General features: G+C 39.1%; 1 protein-coding gene across 2 annotated transcripts in view; it reads right to left on the reverse strand.

The window, feature by feature from the left end:
- Positions 1 to 23,380, reverse strand: part of nudcd1 (NudC domain containing 1) — a 124,792-nt gene that overhangs the window by 21,315 nt on the left and 80,097 nt on the right. For both annotated transcript variants that reach the window (XM_043688747.1, XM_043688748.1), the window contains 2 exons: positions 5,598 to 5,742; positions 1,171 to 1,296 (listed from right to left, as the gene is read on the reverse strand). In XM_043688747.1, coding sequence (XP_043544682.1) covers positions 1,171 to 1,296; positions 5,598 to 5,742 — 271 coding nt within the window. The remainder of the gene's footprint in view (positions 1 to 1,170; positions 1,297 to 5,597; positions 5,743 to 23,380) is intronic.

Here is a 23,380-nt window from a genome sequence, read left to right on the forward strand (position 1 = left end):
AAAATGTCTTATTTAAACATGATGTGGAGGTGCCAATGTTGGACAAAGAAAAAAATCAGAACAGATGCAGAGACAGCTGGTACTATTCCCTTACACCTGCTGCCTTTTTTTTCTAGATGGTCGAGGTTGTAGCTTTGGAATATGTGGAAGGAGCATTGGTGCGTTGTGACAATGCATCTTGTAAATGGTATATACTCTTGCCATTATGTCGCTAATGGAGGGACTGAACGTAGAAGCTGGTAGCTAGAGTGACAAATCAAGGGGGCTGCTTTGTCCTGGATTTTGATTTGAATTTGTTGATAGAATGTGGCCTTTACTGCCTTAACCAGCAAGGTTACTCATTCTGGCTTATTAATGTTCTTTGGGAAAAGAACTCTGCCATCCTCTGACATGTGGCTCCAATTGTCTTTTGAGAAGGGTGGATAAGAAATGTTGGTTAAGCCAGCAATGCCCACATTCCATAAACAAATTAAAATCAAACTCCAGGTCAAAGCAGCCCTCCCAATGGTCACTCAAACCACCAGCTTCTATATTCAGTCTCTCCATTACTGACAGCAGCAGAAGTACATAACTTTTAAAAGTTGCAACATCACAACTCACCAAGACTCCTTCCCAAATATGTTCCACAGCTACAACCTTGACCATCTAGAAATACAAGGGCAGTAGATATATGGGAACACTACCAATTACAAATTTCCATCCAATCCATGCACCATGCTAACTTAGAACGAGAGCTTTGCTCCTTCACTGGAGTTGAATCAAAATACTGGAAAGACTTTCCTAGCAGCATTGTGGGCGTGCCTACAACAGATAAACATCAGCAGTTCAAGAAAGCAGCTCACTAGCACCTTCTCACCACACCTTAAGAATGGGCAGTAAATGCTGGCCTAGCAACAATATCCACATATCCAAAATTTCTGATCAGGACGGGCTCTGTTTGCATTTGATACAGGATTAACAAATAATAATTTCAAAGACCAAAACATTGGCAACCTTACAAAATAGATGCTTATTTAGAAAACTAAAACCCTAATTTAGTAATAATAATAAAATATAAATAGTATGTCAACAACTGCAACCACTGTTTCAGCCATTAATGTGAAACAAAGTTATCATGGTGGTTACGGCACCATTTTTCTATATTTTCTTAAACCAAAGAGTACCTCTTACCACATGAGTAGCTTTTGACGTGTACGCGTCAAATCGAGTTAAACTGGCAGTATCATCAGGGAAGCGATCACACTCTTCTAACTCGCTGGTATTGCATGGTGGCTTGTCTTTTTCAGGGTCTGCATTCTGTAAATGACATGACAGTCCAAAATGCAAGCTATTTAGGCATCAGGGTCATCTTTGTGCAACCTTGTACTGTTTACTTTCTATCTTCTTTCCCAGTGTTGCTGACTCACACTGGGTACAATTCTGCAAGCAATGCATTCACTGTGTGTGTACCCCATCCATTTCAGACCAAAAAAGGATAGATCAAGGTAATTTCTAGATGGTTTGAAGTTAAATACAGTGGGGACATCTAAAGAGAGTTTGGGGGTTCAGAGCATTGATCTTTAAAATGTCCTGACCAGGTGCAGAAAAGAATAAAGACAACTAATGGAATGCTGGCCTTTATATCTATAGGACTGGAGTACAAGGATGCAGTAGTTATATTGCAGTTGTACAAAAGCCCAGTTAGATCCTATTCAGAGTACTGTGAGCAGGTCTGAGCAACACAACTACAGAAGGATATGTTGGTCTCAGAGAGAGTACAACATAGGTTTACATGAATGATGCCTGGACCTCAGGGGTGAAGTCAATGAGGAGTGATTACACAAATTAGACCTGTATTCTCCAGAATTTAGAAGGTTAAGAGGTGATCTAATCAAAGTTTTCAAAATATTAACAGGAAAACACAGGGTAGACAAAAATAAATTATTTCACTGGTTGAGGATTCTAGAACTAAGGGGCATAGTCTGAAAATTAAGGCCAGACCATTCAGGAGAGATATTAGGAAACATGTCTACACAGAAAGGATGGCAAAGAACCCTGGCTGATGAAGATGAATGCTACCTAAGTATTTTATTCTCTTGAACCTCAAAATGGTGCCGGATTGTAGCAACAGAACACCTTTTTACTGTATTGCCCTCGATATATGTGACAATTAATAAATCAAATTATTAACTTAAATTATTCATTCATTCATATTTTTGGAACTCTACCACATGTTAGTGGATGCGAGATCAATTGTTAATTTTAAATCTGAGGTAGATACACTTTTGCTAACAAAGGTATCAAGGGATATGGATCGAAGGTAGGTTGGGCCTCAAATCTGCCATGATCTCAGTGAATGGGGAAAAGGCTCGAGGGGCTGATTGGCCTACTCATAACTATATTTCAATAATCCATGAAGGAACACAACTCTTCGAACGTGACATCAACATCCTACTTTATCCTTAACATGTGCTCATGCACTTCCCAACAAGGATAACCAGAATGTGATCAGAAGCTAAATTTACAAACTAGTACTTCACTCTCTAATCTTTGGCACTTTTTCCAAATTCACTCTGGTTGAATGGTGTGAGTTGAGAACAGCACAGGGACTGAAAGTGGTACCTTTCGGGAGCATATGACACAGTATCACACTAGGATGCCCTCATTTTTTTCACAGTGGAATAAAATTCCAAAATGCATCTGAGATACTTTGCAATTGTGACTTTATTTGAAAACTCAACTCAGGGCAGGACTTATATATTTAATGGCAAGATCTTGAGGAGTGTTGCCAAACAAAGAGGCCTTGGAATGCAGGTTCATAATTCCATGAAAGCAGAGTCACAGGTAGACAGTACAGTGAAGGTGGAGTTTGGTACACTCACCTTTATTGGTCAGTGCATTGAGTATAGGAATTGGGAGGACATGTTGTGGTTGTACAGGATATTTGCTCGACCACTTTTGGAATACTGCATTCAATTCAGGTCTTTCTGCTAAAGTAAAGATGTTGTGAAACTTTAAAGGGTTCAGAAAAGATTTACAAGGCTGTTGCCAGGCTTGTAGGGCTTGAGCTATAGGGCTTGAGCTATAGGAATAGGCTGGGGCTATTTTCTCTTCAATGTTAGAGGATGAGAGGTGACTTTATAGAGTTTTATAAAATCATGAGAAGCACGGATAAAGTAAATTGACAAGGTCTTTTCCCACTGGTGGGTGAGTCCAAAACTAGATGGAACAGGTTTAAAGGTGAGAGGGTCCTAAGGGGCATCTTTTTCACACAGATGTATGGAATAAGCTGCTAGAGGAGGTAGTGGAGACTGGAACAATTACATTTAAAACATATCTGGATGGGTATATGAATAGGAAGGGTTTAGAGGGCCAAATGCTGGCAAATGGGACTAGATTAATTCATGATATCTAGTTGGCCTGGACGAGTTGGACCAAAGGATCTGTTTCTGTGGTGTGCATCTCTATGACTCTATTTTAGAGTCTACTTTAATCTCTATTTTAAAAATTAATTCAGATTGTATTAATCTAAGTAACAAAGCAGAATACAGGATGGGGATACATTTTGAAATCGTCCTTTTGAGTCTAAATCATTTACGTAAATAGTGAACAACGGTGACTCCAGCACTGATCCATGTGGAACATTATTCCACACCTGACACTTCTGTCTCAGCAACTATCTTCAACCCCTAGTCTGTTTTCTGGCCAGCCTGCTGCCTATATTGCTACTTGTTCCCTGACTACTTTGATCTGTGTTTACTTTGCCATTACATGATTAAAGGCCTTTTGAAAAATTCAAGTACTTCACATATACATTATAACCTACTCACTGTTACTCCAAAGAATTCTAGAATAATGGTCAAGTATAACTGTCCTTTTTGAATTGTATGCTTACTACTCTTTAACATTTTAGGTTTCTAGGTGCTGTTGTGGTTGGAAACTTTAGGAAGAATCTCACCAGGAATTTTTACTCATCGATAGCTAAATCAAGATTGATTATGCAAACTGTTTCTGATAACACCCGGTCACAGGCTTAGACTACCCCTGAATTAATCACAGGCTGAGGAACAATAGAAGCAAACCAGAATTTTGCAGAACTGCACTGATCAGGCTGTGATTATTCCTGCACCTTGTTAGCGCCTGCTCAACACACAGTTACCATGGAGCAATCAGAAAACAACTAAGGTGGCTATTTTTCATGCAGACAGATGTTATGTGTTACTTAAGTTACTGATAAAGTCTCTTTGCGAGCAAATGGTTGACAACTTGGATGCATGGTAATTAATGAGATGAATTAGGGACAAAGATATTTGGTACGAAAGTAAAGAATTTCTGCTGCAATTATACAGAGCCTTGCTGAGACCCTACCTGGCGTATTGTTTTGTTTTGATCTCCTTACCGAAGGAAGGATATGTTTGTCATTGAAGGGGCACATCAACAGTTCATCAGCCTGATCCTTCATTGGCAGAGCTTGAGGAGAATATGGTCTAGAATTTAGATGAATGTGAGGTGACATCATGAAGTATACGAGATTCTTAGAGAACTCGATTATGTAAATTCAGGAAGGAGACTTCCCTTGGCTGGTTGGATAGTGTGTGGTCTAGAATGAGGGGATGCAACTTCAGAATAAAAGTATTAGCCGTTTTGAATTAGGATGAGACAGAATTCCTTCACTTAAAGGAATGATGAGATTTTGGTTATAGAGGCCCAGGCACTGAATATATGAAAGACAAATAAATAAAATTTGGTATAACGATATCAAAGGACATCAGGATAGTACAGGAAATGGCACTGGGGCACAAGATCAACCATGATCTAGTTGGACAGTAGAGCGAACATAAGGGGGTTGAATGACTTACTCCTGCTCTTATTCCCTCTGTCCTTTTGGGGGTCACTCAACAGTAAGGTCAGGGTTTACTTTGGGTTTAAGTTGGATTCTCCTTGTTACTGTGGAGTGTCATTGCAAAGTAAAACCTCAACCTTTCATATCTCAATTGATTACTCATGTTCTTATAAGGCCATGATATTTTGGAGCCAATTGACAGGAACACTTACATTGGAAAGAGTTACTTTTCTTACTGATCATGATTTGCTCCAACAACAAAAAATGAACAAAGCAGCTCCCACTGGTACAGTGCATTTACATTTTTTTTAGTGTAATATTGGCTGTGGATTTAAATATCAGCCTGAGCAAATAAAACAAAAATTTCTATTTAAGAATTGATGTTGATTTGTTTCAGGTGAGAACAGTTGCATTGCAGCCTATGAATTCATGTAGGATTATTAATAGACTGCTAATGAGTTTCTGATAGTTCCATATGCCCCACAAGATCTCAACCCACAAAAAGACAGCATGCCCTTTTCTTTGACTTTCCTGCATTAGTAAGTTGAACATGTACAAAACCAACATTCAAGAAACTATAAACGTGCAAATGTCAAGAGTCAAAACGAATGACAACTGAGATCTTTCTTCGAAAGCAATGTTGCAAATAACACTGGTTTGAAACCATGAGTACATAATGCTTTTCCTCACAAAAAGAGAGTGTCTCATCATTTCATTCCATTAACTTGATCATTCAGAAGGGAACTGCAGAATCATTTTAAAGAGATTTTCATACCAATTCTTCAGAGGCTAGGTTCAGCAAACACTCATTTATCTGAGAAGCCTGATCAGGGTCCATGATGAATTCACCTCTGTTGTCACCAACGATGAGTTGTGGCCATGTCACTCCTTTATTCTTCTTTAATAAGAAGACCTCCAAGCTACAGGGATTAAATAAGCAAACATTATACTTCAGGCATACACACAAATAGGGCAGGCATGGCAGGCTAGTAATGCTGTTATCAATTCAGAACCTCAGGCTTAAGCTCTGTTCTCCCACCTTTGGGGATCTGTGGACAAGCACTCAAATCTCAGTTCCTCTGAGCTTCCTCGTGTCCTGCTATTCTTTGAGTACTCCATTGTCTAATTACTCCTTCCAAAGTGCATCACCTCTCACCAATCAAGGTTAATTTCCATCTGCCACTGATCTGCCTATTTGACCAATCTACATCTTGTGTAACCAAGACCTACTTCCTCACTCAAACAATCTTTGTGTCATCTGCAAATTTACTTATCCATCCCACGTTCTCATCTATAAATTATTTATATACGCCACGAACAATAAGGGGGTCAGTATTGAGCCCAGTGGTACATCACTGAACACTGGCCTCTGGTTACACACACAACTTTCTACCACCACCTCTGGCTCTTACCAAGAAAGCAATTTTGGATCAAATGTGCCAAGTTACCATGGATCCCTTGTACTTTTACCTGAAGATGACCTTCAGTCACCCATGTGAAACCTTGTCAATGGCTTTGCTAAAATTCTTATGAACTACATTAACTGCACTAGCCTGGTCACCTACTTGTAAAATTCAATCAAAATTGTTAGATATGACTTCCTTTAACAAAATCATGCTATGATCAAACTTTTTCTCTCCAAATGAGATTAATTCTCTCCTCCAGAATTTTTCCCAAAGTTTCCCTATTCCTCGTAAGAGTCTCACTGGACTGGAATTCACTACCACCCTTCTTGAGAACTGGAATTATATTAGCTGTCCTCCAGTCTGCTGGCATCTCCCCTGTAGCCAGAGAAGAATTAAAAATTTGGGTCACAGACACTGTAATTTCCTCCCTTGTCTCCCATGAAAGCAACCTAGGATGCAACTTATCCGAGCCTAAGGATTTGTCCACTCTTAAGCCTGCCACAACCTCCTTACTCCCTATATCAAGTTGCTCAAGAACATCACAGTCCCTCTTCCCGAATTCTACCTAGATCTACTTTATCTAAAGTGAAGACAGATATGCATTAGTCATTTAACACCCAACAAATGTCCTCTGGCTCCACACACGCACAGAGATTGCCTCAGTGGTTCCCAATACTCTTTCGCTGGTTATCCTCTTGCCATACATATACAATATTTCAGTATTATATGCAATTTGATCTGCCAGTATTTTTCATTTTTGCTCTGATTGTTTTCTTCCTTACCTAGTCCGACATGTAAAATCACAGAATCATCCAGAAACAGACCCTTCAGACCAACTTGTCCATGCAGACCAAGTTTCCCAAGTTAAACTAGTTCCACTTGCCCTTGTTTGACCCATATCCCCCTCAATGTTTCCTATGCACGCACCCAGCTGAATGTCTTTAAAATGTTGTAACTACACCTGCATCTACCACTTCCTCTGGCAGTTCATTCCACATACGAACCACCTCTGAAAAAGTTGCCCCTCAGGCCCCTTTTAAATCTTCCTCCTCTCACCTTAAAAATATGCCCCCTGCAGCAGACACTTAACTGCCCTGTGAAATGGCCCTACCAACCCACTTAGTTCAAGGGGCAATTAGAAATGTTCAACAAACGCAGGCCCAGTCAAGACACCCAAAGATAAAATTTAAAAAATACACAAGTCGATAACTATTTAAAATTTTCCTATTTGGATGTCGGTTTTTCCCCATCTATTGGCTAATTAGGTAAATTTCAGACAGTAGTGGGGGGAGGTGGTGGCATTGTGGCAATGGAAGTGGGCAAGCAATCCAGAGGCCTAAGCTAATGCTCTAGGGACACAAGTCTGAATTCCATCATGGAAGGTGATAGAATTGGACATTCAACTAATAAATTTAGAATATTAAGCTTGCTTCAGTGATGGTGACCAGCAATGGTCTGGCCTCCAAGTAACTCCAGTCGTATAGTAATATGATCAACACTTCTCTACCTGTGGAAGGATAACAAATGCTGGTCTTGTCAGTAACACCCACATTTCAAAAATATTTTTAAACAGTCAGCCACACTGCTGTGGGCCTTCAATCAATCAATGTAAGTCAGACCTATGAAGAATGGTGGATCTCCTTCCCTAAAGGACATTAGTGAATCATATGTGATCACAACAATTAATTACAGCATCATAGTTACCATTACTAATGGCCATTTTGCAATTCCAGATTTATTAATTGAATTCCACTAGCAAACTGGTGGGATTTGAATCTGTGTCCCCTCTTTGTGGGCATCTGGAGTCCTAGTCCAGTGACATAACAGCTATGCTACCATCTCTTCATATAAACAACTACTTCATTTTAGAAAATGCATTTTAGAATTAAGTCTTTAATCAGAACAAAAAAGGACGAATAGAGACCAAAATTAATTAATTATAACATGCACAATATATGGTTTTACTACTCGGTGGCAGAAAAATAAATGAAGTATACTGCTTACTGTAAATCAGCAATAGTGACTAGCGTACAAAATTAAAAACACGCATACAAGGCAAATGCAAATTACATTTATAGAACCTAAGATTTTGAACCAAAAGTTGAATTATATGACAGCAAAAGCAATGAATGTCACAGAAATTATAAAAAAGATATTGCACACAAATCACTCCAAAGCTACCAACTTATAAGTAAGAGCAAGTTAGGTAATAAGACATAGAGCTGAACAAATCAAACTTATTTTATGGCCATCTTAAATCTTAATTTCTCTGATTCATGTTTATGCCAGAAACAAAATATGAAGATTCCCATACACTGATGCTAAATGGTGACCACTGCTGCCTGCAAAATCTTTAAAATTTAACTGAAATTAATTGTCTCCAAAATCTTGCTTCAATTTTGCCTAGGCTGTCAATGTTGCCATTTTTGATTTTTAAGTGAATAGCAGCTTCACGCACCGAAACAGCTACTGGCTTTCCATCAGAACATTTGGTTTTTGAAGGTATTAACTAAAGTGTGGCACAGGCTGTAATTTCACAGTCACACACTGCCTAACCCAAGCTCCTGCACTGCAGTAATTAGCCCATGTTTCTTCCTCTCAATGGAATCACTGTTTTCTGCTGTTATCAATAAACAAGCATTCCAGAAGCTCAAGCAGAATTTCTTATCCATATTTTTGCAGTATACTGAAACTGTCAATTTCACCTTCATCAAGGCAGCATTCCTACACCATCTTTTGCATCACAACTAAACACCCTTCATTTGGTTGCAATATTGAATATCAGGATCAAAGCCAGAGCAAATCAAACTGCAGACCAAAATGCTAATTGCCCACATTGGAGGCAAAAGAAACTGTAGAACACAAATTATAAAGCAAACATTATTTTACAGCTCAAAACCAATAAGGCAAATTTGAACAGCATCAAGTGAAGAACAAAATATAAATCATATCAAGTGAACTGCCTTATGTTTTGTACAGATAAACCTTTCTTATGGCCTCAAAATTACCAAAGCTACTTTGTGTGCATGCATCTCGGTGTCACCATGCAAATTAATTCCAAATCAACTTAAATGGGATTTTGAAGATATGAACTAACCTTCCACCTAAGTGAACTTGAGAATTAGTTTGAAAATCTGCATTAAAGAGCAGAGGCAGGCACGGAGAAGCATAGATTCGTAAAACTCCACATAAACGTACCACAGAACCTACTAGCTGAGAGATCACATTCAAAATAAATGCATATTATCATCTCTGATCAAACTGAAAAACTGCTGCAGTTATGTCTAGGACTTTGACAACTGAACTTAAACCCAACCATTTTTCTGTTGTATCTGGTAGGACTCCTGCGGCTAAAGTCCTCCTTGATTCCATGTCCTGAGTTTTGCTTGGGTGCTTTGTTGTCACACAGTGAAAGGCAGCTACTCTTTTTCCTCTTCTGCCATTCAACTCTCGCACCTTTATCTGATTCGAGACAAATGAGGTCTCAAGGCATGTAATTGTGGTAGAACCTGAACTGAACAGTGATGAGAAGGATTTCAGTGAGTAGGTGAAATGACTCATTTCAGAGTTTTACTAAATTGCTAAGATGGTTAAATGGATTATTTTGCTGTTGCAATGTATCTGGAGGCTTTTCCATATTTTGACAATACACCCAAGCAACGGGTGCGTTAGAAGAATTGACTGTGGATTGGTGGAAGAGTCGACTGATTGGGCATAAAAGTTATGGAGCTAGAACACGCAGCCGGTGGGTGTTCCATGAAATAACCTATTATGGTGGGAACCCCGCGAGAAGGCCAAGGAGGATACTCCGCTTGGCACTTAGGGTCAACATTTCAGAGGATTACGAACCCGTTGAATTCAATACCCTAAGGTTGTGCATGAAAATATGCAAGGATGGGATAGATGGATTTTTGGTTGTTAAGAGAATCAACAGATGTGGGGATCTTGGCAAGTAAAGCTATCCACTTCCCAATTAAGACTCTGCAAGAAACGAGAAGTACAACATTCAAAACAAAAATAAATTTAGTCCGAAGTGGATTCATTTATCTTCAAGATGCAGTATTTGACCCTGTATGAATCTCCTGAAAAACTTTGGACGAAATTCATTTTCTAAGCTTCCTGAGGCTTTGTTGTTTGAAAGTAACAATTTCTTTGTTGGCCTGTGGAAATGGTTCGAACTCGCATGAGAACTGAGTCCTATGGCACCCAATCTCAGACATGGCATGTGGTAAACGTCACATGTTGAATGGTTTCTGGAAAAAGCAAGCATAAGCTGAAACTACTTGTATGAAAGCTCAAACTTTAAAACTTTTCTGCTTTTAAGCAAAGGCTCTTGAATTCTTCAAATCCTGAACACAAACAATCTTTATTACCATAGACTCCAATCCATTTATTAAACCTGAGGCGAGAAGTAATCACTAGTAAAACTTCCAACACATTGATGTTCTGTGACATTTCTCCTTGATCTGTCCCCAGCAATCTAACACAACTCCAGATGATCAAACATCCCAATCTATAGTAACAAAACCAGATTACTTCCATATCCTATCATTCCATCAACCATCACATTCCACAAAGCTTTTGATCACCCTTAGAATTATAGAGTCAGAAAGTCATACAGCATGGAAACAGACTTTGTCCAACTCATCCATGTCAACCAAGTTACTTAGCATATACAGCTTTAGTATCATAAAATTTAAACATTCCATAGAACTACTTTAAACAAGAGTAAGAGGGTTATACCGTCAGTTCTAAGTAATATTTAACATCCAACAACATCATAAAAGCAGCTTATCTAGTCATCAAGTTGTTTTTTTGTGGCACAACCATGTCCATACTGGCTGCCATATTTCTACATTATGCTAGTGACTACATTTCAGAAGGAACTCACTGGCTGTTCACAACATTGTAATGTCCAGTGATTGTGAAAAATGCTATAGAAACTCAAGTCCTTTATTTGTTCAGTGTTGAACACAGCTGAGTCCAAAATAATCAATGAAGCTTGTAGATTGTTTTCTTTGACAATGTTTACTGTTTAATTTGCACTTTGATTACAATTTTCCTTTGAAATCCAGAGCTCTTTTGTGCATACATGGACAAATGTTACACAAAATAAACATGATTCTGGGGTATGATCCAGCCTCAAATGCAAAAGAATTCGTACAAAAATACAACTCCTCATGGGTCTAAACTGACCGAATTGGCCAAGTTTGTTAGCCATATGCCAGATACAAAGATTATTGCTTTTCAGATTCACTGACATTAAAGTGTTGAAGAGAAGAAACAGAAAACCAATAATCTTATTGGTTTTAAAATATAGTGATGGAAAAGGATAGACCACATCTAAAAGTTAAAGTTCTAAATCGGAAGGTACCCAATTTTGACAGCATGAATCAAGAACTTTCAAAAGTTGATTGGAGGGTGGGGTGGGGGGGATTTGCAGGTAAAAGGATGGCTAGAAAATGGGAAGCCTTCAAAAATGAGAGACTGCCCAGGGACAGTATTTCCCACCAGGGTAACGGGCAAGTCTGGTAGGGAATGCTGAATGACTAGAAAAATTGAGGTTTTGCTTAAGAATAAGAAGGAAGCATAAGTCAGGTACAAACAGCAGAGATAGAGTGAAGCCCGAGAAGAGTATAAAGGCAGTAGAAGAAACTTAAGAGGGGAATTAGGAAGACAAAAAGGGGACATGAGATAGCTTTGGCAGATGGAGTTAAGGAGACTCAAAAGGGACTCTATAAAGACATTAAGGGCAAAAGGGTAACTAGGGAGAGAATAAGATCCCTTAACGATCAGCAAGGCCACCTTAGGGGAACAGCAGGACATGGGAGAGATATTAAACAAGTATTTTTCATCAATGTTTACTGTGGAGAAGGAGATGGAGGATAAAGAATGTGAGGAAATAAATATCATCTTGAAAAATGCCCATGTCATAGTGATGGTGCTGGTGCTGGACAGCTTAAAACGCACAAAAATGGATAAATCCCTGGGGACCTGATCAGGTATATCTTAGAACTCTGTCGGAAGCTATGGAAGTGATTACTGGACCCCTTGCTGAGATACCTGTATCATCAATAGCTCTGGATGAGGTGCTGGAAGACTGGAGGTTAACTAACGCGGTATCATTATTTAAGAAAGGTGGTAAGGAAAAGCCAGCGAACTCTAGACCGGTGAGGCTGACATCAGTGGTTGACAAGTTGTTGCAGGGAATCCTATAGTTCAGGATTTACACGTATTTGGAAAGGCAAGGATTGATTAGGGATAGTCAACATGGCTTCGTGTGTAGGAAATAGTGTCTCATTAACTTGACAGTTTTTCAAAGTAGTAATGAAAAGGATTGATGAGGGCAGAGCAGTGGACATGACCTGTATGGACTTCAGTAAGGCATTTGACAAGTTTCCTCATGGTAGGCTGGTTAGCAAGGTTAGATCACACAGAACAGACAGACAATTAGCTATTTGGATACAGAACTTGCCCAAAGGTAGAAGACAGAAGTTGGTTGTAGAGAATTGGTTTTCAGACTGAAGGCCAGTATCAGTGCCATGCCACAAGGATCGACGCTGAGTCCACTGCTTTTCGTCATTTATATAAACGATTTGGATGTGAACACAGAGGTATAGTTAGTAAATTGGCAGATGACACCAAAATTGGAGGGGTGATGGACAGCTAAGAAGGTTAGAGTACAACGGAATTTTGATCAAACGGGCCTAGGAGTGGCAGATGGAATTTAATTTTGATAATTGTGAGGTGCTACGTTTTGGAAAGGCACATCAGGGCAGGACTCATCCACTTAATGGGAAAGTCCTGGGGAGTGTTGCTGAATAAGGAGACCTTGGAGCGCAAGTTCATTGTTTCTTGAAAGTAGAGTCGCAGGGAGATAGGATAGTGAAGGCGGCATTTGGTATGCTTGCCTTTATTGGCCAATGCATAGAGTATAAAAGTTGGGAGGATATGTTGCAGCTGAACAGGACATTGGTTAGGCCACTTTTGGAATACTGCAGTCAATTCTGGTCTCCCTGCTGTAGGAAGGATGTTGCCAGGGTTGGAGCGATTTAGCTATAGGGAGAGGCAGACTAGATTGGGGTTATCTTTCCTGGGTGTTAGAAGTGAGGGGTGATCTTATAGAGGTTTAAAAAAAACATGAGGGGCATGGATAGGGTAATTTGACAAGGTTTTTGCTCCATGGTGGGAGAATCCAACATAGGTTTAAGGTGAGGAGGGAAAGATTTAAAAGGGACCTAAGACACAACTTTTTCATGCAGAGGGTGATGTGTAAATAGAAATAGCTTTCAGAGGAAGTGATGGAAGCTGGTACAATCACAACATTTAAAAGGCATCTGGATGGGTATACGAATAGGATGGGTTTAGAGGGATATGGACCAAATACTGGGAAACAGGATTAAGTTTATTTAGAATATCTGATCGGCATGGACGACTTGAACCAAAGGATGTGTTTCTGTGCTGTATACCTCTATGACTCTAAAAGGATTAAAGCACAGTAGCAGAGACATCTTGCTGCAATTGTACAGGGCCTTGATGATTGTTCATCTGGAGCACTGTGTACAATTTTGGTCTCCTCATTTGAGGAAGGATGTTCTGGCTTTGGAGGATGTACAAGCAATGTTTACCAGATTCCTGGGATGGGAGGACTGACATATGAAGAGGAGCCGCATCAGTTAGGATTATATTAGCGGGCGTTTGGAAGAATGCAGGGGGCCATCTTGGAGGTCTATAAAATTCTAACAGGAATAGATAGGGTAAATGCAGGAAGTGTGTTCCCAATGGCTGGGGAATCCAGAATCAGGGGTTACAGGTCAAGGTTACACGTCAGGCAATTTAGTACTAATGAGGAGAAATTCCTTCTCCCAGAGAGTGGTAAGCCAGTTCAGGCCAAAACATTGAATGTGTTCCAGGAAATAGATGTAGCTTTTAGGTCTAAAGAGATCAAAAAGGTATGGGGTGAATGCAGGAACAAGGTACTGAGTTGGATGATCAGTCATCATTGTTTTGAATCTCAGAATAGGGCGCCAAGGACCAAATAGCCTACTCCTATTCTCTGTGTTTCTTTCCAGAGGTAATTTATTTGAATACCTGCAAATCCCCCCCACCCCACCCTCCAATCAACTTTTGAAAGTTCTTGATTCATGCTGTCAAAATTGGGTACCTTCCGATTTAGAACTTTAACTTTTAGATGTGGTCTATCCTTTTCCATCACTATATTTTAAAACCAATAAGATTATTGGTTTTCTGTTTCTTCTCTTCAACACTTTAATGTCAGTGAATCTGAAAAGCAATAATCTTTGTATCTGGCATATGGCTAACAAACTTGGCCAATTCGGTCAGTTTAGACCCATGAGGAGTTGTATTTTTGTACGAATTCTTTTGCATTTGAGGCTGGATCATACCCCAGAATCATGTTTATTTTGTGTAACATTTGTCCATGTATGCACAAAAGAGCTCTGGATTTCAAAGGAAAATTGTAATCAAAGTGCAAATTAAACAGTAAACATTGTCAAAGAAAACAATCTACAAGCTTCATTGATTATTTTGGACTCAGCTGTGTTCAACACTGAACAAATAAAGGACTTGAGTTTCTATAGCATTTTTCACAATCACTGGACATTACAATGTTGTGAACAGCCAGTGAGTTCCTTCTGAAATGTAGTCACTAGCATAATGTAGAAATATGGCAGCCAGTATGGACATGGTTGTGCCACAAAAAAACAACTTGATGACTAGATAAGCTGCTTTTATGATGTTGTTGGATGTTAAATATTACTTAGAACTGACGGTATAACCCTCTTACTCTTGTTTAAAGTAGTTCTATGGAATGTTTAAATTTTATGATACTAAAGCTGTATATGCTAAGTAACTTGGTTGACATGGATGAGTTGGACAAAGTCTGTTTCCATGCTGTATGACTTTCTGACTCTATAATTCTAAGGGTGATCAAAAGCTTTGTGGAATGTGATGGTTGATGGAATGATAGGATATGGAAGTAATCTGGTTTTGTTACTATAGATTGGGATGTTTGATCATCTGGAGTTGTGTTAGATTGCTGGGGACAGATCAAGGAGAAATGTCACAGAACATCAATGTGTTGGAAGTTTTACTAGTGATTACTTCTCGCCTCAGGTTTAATAAATGGATTGGAGTCTATGGTAATAAAGATTGTTTGTGTTCAGGATTTGAAGAATTCAAGAGCCTTTGCTTAAAAGCAGAAAAGTTTTAAAGTTTGAGCTTTCATACAAGTAGTTTCAGCTTATGCTTGCTTTTTCCAGAAACCATTCAACATGTGACGTTTACCACATGCCATGTCTGAGATTGGGTGCCATAGGACTAACAACTATGATGTACCAGAGATTTCTCAAACTGATCAGCATTGTGTCCTATCTTTAAATAGGTAAAATTCCTAATTATTGGACCCATTATATTCAGCTTGAAGTGGATAGCTTTACTTGCCAAGATCGTGCAAATTAAGACTCTGCAAGAAATGAGAAGTACAACATTCAAAACAAAAATAAATTTAGTCCGAAGTGGATTCATTTATCTTCAAGATGCAGTATTTGACCCTGTATGAATCTCCTGAAAAACTTTGGACGAAATTCATTTTCTAAGCTTCCTGAGGCTTTGTTGTTTGAAAGTAACAATTTCTTTGTTGGCCTGTGGAAATGGTTCGAACTCGCATGAGAACTGTCACCAGGAATTGATTAGTCTACCAATACACAGCAAGATTTATGCTACATAGGTGTATAAGACATGGGAGTTGAGAAGATTATGTGCCTTGTCAAACCTGTTCAATCATTCACTGGTGGCCACCTTGGGCTTCAGCTTCACTTTCTCACTGACTCCCCACATCTGTTGATTCTAAAACTACATGATAACAAGGAAACTGACTGCCACAAAAAGGGAGGTGAGCACCATAGATATAATGGAGATTTCCTTTACTGGTGGTTTCAAAATTCAAGGAGAGGTACGTAGCAGGAAATAGAAAATGCAACTCTGATCAGAATAGCTGGGCTGATAATTTTTAAAAACATGAATCTATTATAACAGATAATATAGCAGCTTAGTTTTGGCAGATTCTATCACATGGTTCATGATATCAGATGCTCTGTCATTTTCATCTTCTTTATATAATGCTACACAGTCACCCTTCGGAATATGCTTTCCTTGCATGTAAAACTTTCACAACCATTACTGTGCTAGATATGTTCATATCTTAATTTGTGGTTGATGGCAAGCACTAGTGTTTCATTGCTAACTGCAAAATTAGGTGTTAATTTAAACAGCACTTAGCTTGAAAGGGCTGCACAGACAGTAGTTTTTAAATTTCTAATGCAAGAGTTAATGGCTCATTATACAAAAAATGTACAGGTAACTATTTTAGATGCTCTTAAATTACAGATTAAGGAAAACAAATTAAGGTCAAATCAAGTGGAGAACAGAGCATGCTTCACCTTTGACAGAGGAATTATTAGTATACAACATCATAGTTTTCTTGAAAGTGAACAACTTATTCCCAACAAAGTACTGCAACATCAAATATATTACTTTTGAATACAGGCGATTATTTATCATCCTCACACAGGATGCCATCAGACATCTGTTTGTGGCTTCCTTAGATTGTTGACTCCTAACCTCCATTAGACCGAAGTAATAATTTATCAGTTGTCAGATTCAGAGCGCACAAAAATTTGGAACCCCATCTCTGAATTTTCAACCTTAGGCAAAAACAACCTTCCTTTGGACAGAATTATGTACTTAACAACAGATAATTCTCAAACTAAAATGAATTTGCCACAAATTCCAAAACAGGGTGCATCCTTAAAAAAATTATTTTACTTCCACTGATGAAGATGAGCAGGGGTAAGGCTTTAACTCTAAGAAAGTGAGGACTGCTGGCGATCAGAGTTGAGAGTGTGGTGCTGGAAAAGCACGTCAGGTCAGACAATATCAGAGGAGCAGGAGAATCAATGTTTCGGGCATGAGCCCTTCATCAGAATTGCTTTAACTCGTTAGTCCCTCAACAATATTCCTCAAAAACTAAAGGATTTCAATGCAACTGTGCAACACATTTCAAGTAGAGCACAAGAAAACAAACTGCTTTATTTTGGTGAAGGTATAGATCAGAATCCTGGAATTTTTTTCAAAAAGAATGTTAACATTAGGATAGGGCATACGGACTTCTTTTTGACTTTTATTGGTTATTTAAGAATGTTGGTGATTGTCTCAGCTACTGTGGTGACAGTTGTGCAGGTTGTTGGATGTGAACTGAAGCCTCTCAGTGAAATGGAAACTATTAATAATAGAAAAGGGGTTCTTTTTTCAGCTACAAAGCATCAACTAGACAGGGGAAAAGCTGAAAGGCGGAACTGCATAATTGTATGATGATGTATTAACATAACATGGTAGAGGCATGTACGTAGAATGCCCTCCACTTGTTCGTAAATAATTTTGAGTGTCAAAAGACATAGATGCTTTTCCTAAAGTCTTGGAGAGGAAACAAACAATCCACAGATGGGAGGGATGTAGCAAAGTCTGAACTGTTACTGAACTAAATCAAAAAAAAAATTTCAACGATATAAAAACTCAGTTTCTGATTTTGCCCAATACCAAATCACACTGTTACAATTGTAATGAAAATGGACAATCAATATTCAACTTTCCTCATTTGATTTCAATACCTGAGACTTTGATGGACAAAAACAAGTATTTTAATAAAAAGGACACTACTGACTTAAAATAGCTGCTGTGACCATCTGACTATTCCACAAAACTTAATTTTAAAATATTCAAAACCACTGCACGAGAATTACCATTTTAATCAAGAGGCACTCAAACTTTGACAGGCAGATGCATGAACTAAGTAGTAATTACGTCTAGTGGCATTTATAGACAGAGTTACAGTCTTCAAATACACAAATGTCATGCAGTTTGAAATGCATGAAGTTGTTCATGTTATAGGAAGTGCAATACCTTTCATGTATAATACAATAAGAAATGACTAAAGGGCTGCCTGCCCCTTTTAAACAATTCCTTAGGTACAGTTGCGATTGACAAGTTGGAGAACATATATTACCATTTGGGTTTTGGATTTTAAAATACGGGTAGCTTTGATTTGGTCAGTTCTGAAAAGGTATTTTATTAAAAATGTCAACTGCAACTGCAAAACTACATAACCACCAAGGCTTCAAGGAAGGAATTCATTTTATCTTGGGGAATAACCTGGCTGGGTTTAAAAATATTGGTGATTGACCAACTAAACATAAAAATGCTACAGGGAGGAAATTTCCTAGATTATTTGCTGACTCGTGACTGAATCACATGCCCAACCAATTAGATGGAAAGAGAAGGAACCAATGTAAAATGGAGAGGACCTGAAAATTTGGTTCTCAGGCAGCATTCTCAAAATTCTCACAAACTGAAACAAGTATAAAGAGGATGAGCATATTAGCATATTTAGCACACTTTCTTTAATAAAAATGCAACAAATGGATTCTGAATTAAGAAAACTGTATCAAAGATCCTGCTTAGATGCTGAATTGGAAACAACACTTGTGGTATTATTTCAAGACAAGTATTAATAATGAAATGGAGACCACCTCAAATACCAAATAATGAGAGAACAATAGCTCATTAGGTGGTAGTTCCATCTTAGTATCGTAATAAATGTTCATAATTATCTCATGAAATTCCAACGGCAGGGAACTTATGAAATAGTTGTTGTTTTCCTAAAAATAAATCATTTTAATTGCCCAAGGTTACTTAAAGATACAATTGTATTTTGCCAGATTGCCGTATATGTCAGATGATGGAGAAACCCCAACTATTAAAGCTGCACACTTAATTGATAATTTTCAACTTTTGAATAACTACTTAGTAGGATTCTTGCATTCCATGATTTGAGAACTGCATCGACTCATTCCAAAAACTGATTTGTTCATAGATTATTGGGAAATTCTATTGACTTATACAGCCATATAAACATTTTTATAAGGCTTGCTGTTGTTACAAATGTAAAGTCGTGCTGCTTAGAATGACATCTCACCACTGACTTTCAACAATTAACCACCCAACCTACTGAAACAACGGTATTGTCTACAGAGATTTAGTCGTTTTGAACCAAGCCCAGGTAAAACATTCACACCACTTGAATGAACTGCTTGATTGGTTACAAATAGCTAATTTGGTCATTCTGGCTAAAAGTAAATTTGCCAAAAGCACGGTTTTGAAGTTGGGCTCAACCAGGCATAAGGTTCAATTGCACCACAGGAAAAGAAAATAACTATTCTGGACCTTCACATGCCTAAGGCAAAATGTGAAATTCTAGTCTATTGGCATAAGTGAAATTCATTTGAAGTTCCTCATTTCAGCACTTCATTGAAGGCAGGAAAAATTGAATGAGCAAAAGAACATCTGAGTAAATCTACTTGCTAAAACTCTAACCCCCTAATGAAACTCTCCATAAGTACATACAGACAGACAGACGGACGGATACAGGCATAAAAACATTAGTATTGAGGGAGGGAAAAGCTGGGAAGCTGGGAATGATCCCGGTCTACAGGGTTTACTGAGATCATCTAATTGCTTGTCAGCACTGGACTTGCTGCTCTTCAATTTCTCTTTTCCAGGTACTTTGCACTTCCTTAGAGGTATAGAGTGACTGGTTCACAAATAATAAAGTTTCTAACTATTTGATTAAAAACAACAGCTTACATCAGTTAGTGAAGGAAAGTAAACTGACTTTAGGCTTCAGGTATTTTCTACTGCTAACAGATGCATGACCTCTCATACTGGAGGTCTAATAGTTTCTCGCAACATTGTTCACACTCACAAGCTGTTTAGCTCCCCAGGAACCAATCACATAGTTGCTGGCAGGCAGACAGTCTTAGTCATCACAGCTGGTCACAATTCCACAGTCCTATCAGCTACATGTTGCCAATCAAATCTCACTTTGCACAGACTCCATGCTAACCCATCTGCAACTAACCTCCCCTGTGACTTCAACAAAACAGCAGAGTAAATGCCACTTCAAATGAGCTTTTGTAAATTTCTTTTAAAAAGTGCAGCAATACCTTGCACAATCCTTCATTTTAAAAACAGACCTTTCCCCCTTTCAGTCTACATTCAAAATTACAGACAAATAAAAACAATGCATGGGAGATTGACCCCAGGCATGCTGATGGAAACTTTCTATTCCATAAAATGCAGTCAATTGCGCTTCATCAGCAAAATGGTTAACAATTCTGACAGTATGAAATATTTCACAATTCAGACCAATGAATATAGGAATTTGGGTGTCACATTAAGGTTGTACAGGACATTGGTGCGGCCTCTTCTGGAGCACTGTGTACAATGCTGGTCATCCTGCTATAGGAAGGGTATCATTAACTTGGAGGGGGTCCAGAAAAGACTTACCAGGATGTTGCCAGGAATGGAGGATGGGAGTTATAAAAATAGGGTGGGTATGCTGGGACTTTTACACTAGAGTGTAGGAGATTGAGGGATGACCTTACGAGGTTTATAAAATCATGAGGGGCATAGGTAAGGTGAATATAGCAAGGGCTTTTTCCCTAGGATTGGGGAGTTCAAAACCATAAGTCATATTTTTAAGGTGAGGGGAGAAAATTTTAAAAAGGACATGAGGGACAACCTTTTTTAAAAAACAGAATGCTCATGTATGGAATGAACTGCCACAGGAAGTGGTGAATGCAAGTACAGTTAGAACATTTTAAAAAAAATTGAATAAGTACATGACGAGAAAAAGGTTTGGAGGGATATGGGCCAAACTCAAGCAAGTGAGACTAGTTTAGGGTCCAAAGGGTCCGTTTCCAAGCTGTATGACTCTATATGGTCTTTACACTGTTAAAACAAAAATTTCCTGACCCTGTTGATTCTTTTTCCTGTTGACCTTAACTTAGTGGCATCTGATTTTTGATCCATTTTCTTATCTACTCGTCCAGACCTTGCATGATTTTGAATGCTCCTTTCAAATCTTCCCTCTATTATATTTTCTCCACTCTATGTATCTGAAGTTCGTTATCCCCAGAAGCAATCCTCTCAAATCTTTTCTGCACTTTTGCTAATGGCTTCATAACTTTCATAAGTGTGGTGCCCAGAAGTGGATGCAACACTCCAATTGATCTTATAAGCAAAGTATAAAGAATAATCAAAATTTAGAACCAAGAACCAATATCATCCATAACTAGGAAATTTTCTCGATATATTTATAAACATACATCTAATGCAAAATAAAGTACTGAATAAGAGTGATAGAGTTTTAGAATAAAATTCAGCAAAAGATAAACATTTTAATGTCTAAAATGTGAGTTATTTCCAACTTATTCCATATACTGTACTGACTCGAGGGTCTATTCATATGAAACCTCCCACAATAAACTAAAAAGTAAAGTTCAAAATGCTTTACAAAAAATTATCTGTATTCATCCCCTCATCAATTGCATGGTGGATATTCAACTGCATACAGCAAAATCAGAAGCTAAACTTCAAATTAATCTTGAATGTTAAGGTGCCTTGAAGCTGTGAAATTATTTTGTTTACTGCACTGTGAAATATATTGTGAAGCAAAACCCATTATCCCACATCTATCTCCTTGTCACAAGCCATAAAGCGATATTTTTTACTCAAGGTTTTTCCATTTTAGATGTCTTGGTCCATATTAATGACAGTGTGTACAGAGAGGCAGCACAAATCACACACGAAGATTTGAGTTTGGGAGGGATTAGGGTTATAATGGCACAGAAATCTTCAAGATGTATAGCTTGTTGCTTTTCTGCTCCTCCTCAATGAAGTTCATACAGGAAGGGCCATGGTCAGCTTTCAATCCTGGAGACTAACTGAGGCCCTTAAATAACCACTTAAAGGTGCTGAGATCAACCAGGAGCAGTTGGGGTTCCAACGCACGGGCAAACAGTCAAATGAAGCCTGGGGGACTTGTCTTCCATCTGCTGGAAGAGGATGCTCCTCCTGCATACGCACTATGACCCAATGAAGGACATGGCAAGGGCCGCACACTCAAGAGGACAACTCCCTGCCTTCACACTGACCAACCTCTACCCTCATGAGGGCCTGCCCATCCAAACTGACTGTATGCCAACGCTGGAACAATGCTCCTCCTGGATGTGCTGCAGCACCTGCTGAATGGCCAGTAGGTCTCAGAGGTGAGAAATTCCTGCAAGAACCAGGTATCCTGACGGAAGTATGGGATTTAATCCTGTTGGGAGGTCTGGAAATGGCTGCAGCATGATTGCCACCAGCTCTTGAGTCAGGGCCGGCGGCACGGTGGTTCAGTGGTTAGCCCTGCTGCCTCGCAGCGCCAGGGACCCGGGTTAGATTCCAGCCTCGGGTGACCGTCTGTGTGGAGTTTGCACATTCTCCATGTCTAGCTTAGATTAGATTAGATTACAGTGTGGAAACAGGCCCTTCGGCCCAACAAGTCCACACCGACCCGCAACCCACCCATACCCCTACATTTACCCCTTACCTAACACTACGGACAATTTAGCATGGCCAATTCACCTGACCTGCACATCTTTGGACTGTGGGAGGAAACCGGAGCACCTGGAGGAAACCCACTCAGACACGGGGAGAACGTGCAAACTCCACACAGGCAGCCTGAGGCGGGAATTGAACCCGGGTCTCTGGCGCTGTGAGGCAGCAGTGCTAACCACTGTGCCACCGTGCCGCCCACAAACTTGATGAAGCTGAAGCAGAACCCTTGATTCCGTCTACTTTTTGTCATTTACATAAATGATTTGGATGCGAGCATAAGAGGTACAGTTAGTAAGTTTACAGATGACACCAAAATTGGAGGAGTAGTGGACAGCGAAGAGGGTTACCTCAGATTACAACAGGATCTGGACCAGATGGGCCAATAAGCTGAGAAGTGGCAGATGGAGTTTAATTCAGATAAATGCGAGGTGCTGCATTTTGGGAAAGCAAATCTTAGCAGGACTTATACACTTAATGATAAGGTCCGAGGGAGTGTTGCTGAACAAAGAAATCTTGGACTGCAGGTTCATAGCTCCTTGAAAGTGGAGTCGCAGGTAGATAGGATAGTGAAGAAGGCGTTTGGTATGCTTTCCTTTATTGGTCAGAGTATTGAGTACAGGAGTTGGGAGGTCATGTT

The sequence above is a fragment of the Chiloscyllium plagiosum genome, chromosome 4, assembly GCF_004010195.1.
Source record: "Chiloscyllium plagiosum isolate BGI_BamShark_2017 chromosome 4, ASM401019v2, whole genome shotgun sequence".
NCBI lineage: Eukaryota > Metazoa > Chordata > Chondrichthyes > Orectolobiformes > Hemiscylliidae > Chiloscyllium > Chiloscyllium plagiosum.